Source organism: Lactuca virosa, chromosome 2 (genome assembly GCF_052849685.1).
Source record: "Lactuca virosa cultivar CGN04683 chromosome 2, Lactuca_virosa_CGN04683_v6, whole genome shotgun sequence".
Classification (NCBI taxonomy): Eukaryota; Viridiplantae; Streptophyta; class Magnoliopsida; order Asterales; family Asteraceae; genus Lactuca; species Lactuca virosa.
The window spans coordinates 107,654,886-107,660,193 of record NC_136427.1 but is presented as its reverse complement, the minus strand read 5'-3'; the positions used below and the strand labels follow the sequence as shown (position 1 = coordinate 107,660,193).

General features: G+C 48.6%; 1 protein-coding gene across 1 annotated transcript; it reads left to right on the top strand.

Annotated features, from left to right (window-relative positions):
• The first annotated feature begins 1,494 nt into the window (after positions 1-1,494).
• Positions 1,495-3,363, top strand: LOC145157669 (uncharacterized). The gene is made up of 2 exons (XM_079076678.1): positions 1,495-2,961; positions 3,067-3,363. Exons 1-2 carry the CDS (start codon positions 1,495-1,497, stop codon positions 3,361-3,363), a joined length of 1,764 nt encoding a protein of 587 aa, XP_078932804.1.
• The last annotated feature ends 1,945 nt before the right edge of the window (positions 3,364-5,308 follow it).

Here is a 5,308-nt window from a genome sequence, read left to right as displayed (position 1 = left end):
CTCTCTAATTTGACCGTCGGAGCGTTCTTCCGGGAGCTCCTCCCGGAAAGCGGAAAGAGGCTAATTGGGTTCACCGGCCATAGCCTATGGCCGCTAGGCACAATTCACCTTCCCCTGACCATAACCAGCCACGATAAGCAGCAAAAGAAAACCGCCCTGATTAACTTTGTGGTCATCCGACATGCGGCGGAGCACAATATTATTATGGGGAGAACAGCTCTCTTAAAATTAGGAGCAGTTCCATCAACCATGCATGTAATTATGAAGTTCGACACCCCAACGGGCGCAGCCACGGTACTGGCCACTTCACTGAAAGAATTGCAATGCTTTACAATTATGAAACCAGCAGAGATAACTAAAGAGGCCAAGAAGCCGAAACGTGACCCCGCAAAAGGAAAGGAGGTGATCAACGCAGAACACCCCGACCAGCCGGTCAGTATTGGATGTGATCTCCCGAGTCGCGTAAGAGGGGCGCTGGTCGACTTGCTGAAGCGGTATAAACACGTGTTTGCATGGACCCCCACAGATATGGTGGGGGTACAAAGGGAAGTCATTGAGCACAAGCTTGTAATTAAACCAGGAGCAAAGGAGGTTAAGCAAAAGAAGAGGGTCCAGGGTGGGGACCATAATAGGGTAATGAACGCCGAAGTGGCAAAACTAGCAGAAGCTGGAATAGTAAGGGAAGCAATATTCCCGACATGGATCGCCAACCCAGTCATGGTCCGCAAGCAAGATGGGTCATGGCGAATGTACATAGACTTTTCCGACTTAAACAAAGCATGCCCTAAAGACTGCTACCCCCTCCCAGAAATTGACCAGAAGGTAGAATCATTGCAAGGATTCAAGCTGAAGTGTTTTTTAGATGCATACAAAGGGTATCACCAGATCTTGATGAGCAAAGAGGACGAGGGAAAAACGGCTTTTTACACGGACCATGGCACTTTCTGTTACACTAAGATGCCTTCCGGTCTAAAGAATGTCGGGGCTACATTCCAGCGCCTAGTTGACTCGATCTTTGCCAAACAAATTGGGAGAAACATCGAAGTATATGTGGACGACATGGTGATCAAGAGCCCGCACGAAGACAAGATGCTACAAGACATCGAAGAGACTTTCCAAACCCTAGAGAAGGTAAAAATGAAGCTAAACCCGGCTAAGTGCACGTTTGGGGTGGAAGAGGGGCAGTTCTTGGGGTATTATGTCACCAGGCAGGGCATCCAGCCCAGCCCTACCAAGGTGGACGAGCTCATTGAAATGCCAACCCCAGGCACCCTCAGGGACGTGCAGGGCCTGAACGGGAAGCTTACAGCTCTGAGCAGGTTCGTCTCAAAATCCGCTGACAAGGCCATGCCGTTGTTCCACACGTTAAAAGGCTGCATCGAGAAGAGCAACTTCTAGTGGACGAACGAGGCAGAAGTAGCGCTCCAGAAAATCAAGGAGGCATTACACGAGTTACCCACGCTGGCCAGTCCCATCCCGGGGGAGACGCTGTAAATGTATCTTTCGACCTCAAACGAAGCAATATCCTCAGTATTAACTGTAGAAAGGGAAGGAGAGCAGAAGCCGATGTATTTTGTAAGCAGGGCATTACAAGGGCCAGAACTCAACTACCCCACCCTGGAAAAGTTAGTCCTGGCACTCATCTACGCGCCACGACGACTAAGGCGGTATTTTCAAGAACATCAGATCGAAGTGCTAACAAACTGCCCCATCAAACAAATACTGCTTAAACCAGAGACGTCGGGCACGCTAGCGAAGTGGGCAATCGAATTAGGGGAACATGACATAAGTTACCACCCGAGAACAAGTATTAAGGGACAAGTGTTGGCCGACTTCCTGCTAGAAATCCCAGACGAGGGGGGCCCTGCCATGGAGAAAGTGTGGGCAGTTGAAGAAGCTCCGCTCGACAAAAGTTTGTGGACATTATATACGGACGGAGCATCCAGCAGGGAAGGCTCAGGGGCGGGGCTAATCCTGACTAGCCCAGAGGGGGAGGAAGTGACCTACGCCCTCCGTTTTGATTTTCACACATCAAAAAATGAGGTGGAGTACGAGGCCCTGCTCGCAGGATTGCGACTAGCCAAGCAAATGGGTGCAAAGGCTGTAACAGCCCTGACGGACTCAAGGCTAGCAGCGAACCAGGTCAATGGAAGTTTCGAGGTGAGAGATCAGAGAATAGGAAGGTACGTGAAGATGGTGAAACAACTAATCGAGTCGTTTAAGCAGTTCACAATAAGGCAGATACCTAGAAGCGAAAACAAGAGGGCGGATGCCTTAAGCAAATTGGCATCCACATGCTTCGATCACTTATCAAAGAAAGTCTTGGTAGAGGTGCTCCGAGAAAGAAGTATAGAAGAACAACAGGTGAATACCCTAACGACCACAGGACCGATGTGGATAACACCATTCAGGGAATACCTGCAAAGAGGGGTGCTCCCGGACGACCACGCCGAGGCCAGGAAGATACGCATAAAAGCGCCCTCTTATGCATTAATAAATGGAGAACTGTACAAGAAAGGGTTCACGGCGCCATGGCTAAAGTGTGTAGACCAAGCCAAAGGGAGAGAGATGCTACAGGAAGCACACGCATGCCAGGTGGGTGCACACGAGGGGGCACGGGCCCTAACAGGCAAAGTACTACGGATGGGTGTATACTGGCCCACAATACAGCAAGATGCGCTGGAAATAGCCAGGAGATGTAGGGAATGCCAGTCATACGCCCCAGTCCAAGCAAACCCCCCAGCAGCATTGCACAACATATCCAGCCCATGGCCGTTCTATCAATGGGGTATAGATATAGTGGGCCCATTCCCGGAAGCACCAGGGAAGCTGAAATACATGGTGGTGGCCGTGGACTACTTCACAAAATGGATCGAAGCGGAGCTGTTAGCGTGCATCTCAGGGAGACACATGATAAAGTTTGTATGGAAGAATATTATAACAAGGTTTGGGACGCCTAAGGTAATCATCAGTGACAACGGCTTGTAGTTTGCCGAGAACCCATTCAAGGAGTGGTGCGCCACTAAAGGGATAAAGCAACGGTTCACGTCAGTAGCGCACCCATAGGCGAACGGAAAAACGGAGGTGTCTAATCGAACTATTGTGAATGGGATCAAGAAAAGGCTGGGCAGAGCAAAAGGGAACTGGCCAGAGGAAATACCAACAGTGCTATGGTCATACAGGACCACACCACGAACAAGCACACAAGAAACCCCGTTCAGCTTGACATACGGGACAGAAGCCATGCTCCCCATGGAATTAACAGTGAGTACGCTAAGGGTGGCTAGCACAGATGAAGAAAGTAATGCACAGGACTTGAGGATAAACCTAGATATCCTAGAAGAAAAACGCGAAAAATCATAGATGTGCCAGGCTGCATACAAGCATGCAACAGAGAGGTATTACAACCAAAGGGTAAAGGAGAAAGCATTCAAAGTGGGTGAGTATGTCCTAAGGAAAAACGAAGCGAGTCGAGCCCAACCCCAAGGCAAACTAGGCCCAGCATGGGAGGGCCCTTACAAAGTCACGGAAACAAAATGGAACGGTGCATATACCTTAGAAACGATGGAAGGGCAGCAGATTCCAAGAACGTGGAACGCCAGGAACTTGAAAAAGTTTTTCTTTTGAAAAAGAGAAAAGTATAGTCCCAGTCGATCGACACGCTGCTTAGTGCGGCACATCCCAAGTGCCTAGTGTACACAAGTCCATGCTTAGTGACATGAGTTTCATACTTAGTGTATTTATAGTCCATGATTAATGTAATGGGATTATTTAAATGCTAATCTCTAATACTTAGCGTATTAACTCGTAACGATTGAAAATGTGCATGTAGAGATCAAGTCGTTGGGTACTAAGAGCATCCAGTATCGATACTTAGTGTATCGACAATAACATAGGCGAAGCAGAACGCCTAGCGCATCAGAGCGCTATGTTCTTTTCAAAAAACAAATATATATACATATAAAAGGGAGTAAGCAACAAACAAATAGCGCTTAGAGTTCGCGATTACACGCATAAAATAGAGAATATTGTTCAAAAGCCCATACGTTATACAAACTAAAGCCACCACATGACCATCAAAAGAAACATGCAAGACAAGAAACTAAAACATGCAAAGAAATTTTCACGCCCCAAGAGGAGTAGCACACGATGCCGGAGCATCTTCAACAACATCATCCTCGCCACATGTGACTTCGTTTCCCCCAACAGCCACCTCACCTTCTCCATGATCACCATCACCACCATCGTCACCCTCTCTACGATCACCATCGCAACCATCACCATCGCCACCATCGTCACCCCCTCCACAATCACCATCACCACCCTCATAAACCTTCTCAACATCGACCTCAACCACCGGTATAATACCCTGACCCATTGCACTTTCCGGAGTACCCTCTGAACCAGCAAACGAGCACAACTGTCAGAGACCACCAACATCCAATTCACCCAGGCCCAACAAGGATGCATGATCCATGCTGGCAAAAGATAACAAAGTGCCGTTCACACTAACCACGGGACCGACAGAAGCGGCATCAACAACGACATCTCCACCACCAGCACCAGTAGAGGTTTTCTGAACAGACTAAACCCCGGCCATATAAGCAGCATGCCGGATGAGACTTATCGTGTTAGTAAAGTCTGGATGCTCAATTAATTTATCAACAATTCGAACAACACCAACATGTACTAGCCAATCCAAATCCTGACGGGAAGTATCCAAATCTAATTGCAATGACGAAATAAGCTTATCACGATCAGTGGTATCACGTTCGAGAATTTCCACCTAGATGATCAAAGCTTCGTTCACCTGGGTCAGGGAGTCGACCTTAGCTTCCAAGACAACCCTAGTCTCGTCAAGGATGGTCTTCTCAGAGGACAGTAGTTCACACTTTTGCTCAGACAGACGGAGGTCCTCGCCAAGCTCGCCAAGGCGGCGTTCCAGCCCCGTCACGTGTGACCCACAAGTAGCATGGGCAAGAGCATGAACACGATGAGAACCTGCGACAAGGTAAAACATGGTATGTGCAGCGGCATAGGCCATGTTATGGGCGAGCGCAGGATTACCCATAGCCTCCATATCGCCAACAGCAGCCGGAGGAAACGCGTGGCGGGAAAATTCCAAAGCATTGTTACGAACAGAGAGTCGGGAATCGTTGCGAAGATCCCAGGAAGGAACAAAAACAGTAGACTCAGTAGAGCTGTCTCCAGAAACACCACCTAAAGGAACTGAAATTGACCCAGGGCCGCTGGAACCTTTAACCGGGGAAAACTTTGGGGAAACCAATGAAACACCTGGAACGGGAAT

Bases quoted from the DNA above. Each gene is read 5' to 3' on its own strand.
- LOC145157669 (XM_079076678.1), top strand. From the start codon at position 1,495: ATGTATCTTTCGACCTCAAACGAAGCAATATCCTCAGTATTAACTGTA. The intron at 2,962-3,066 runs GTAATCATCAGT...GCGCACCCATAG, and splicing joins CAAGGTTTGGGACGCCTAAG to GCGAACGGAAAAACGGAGGT.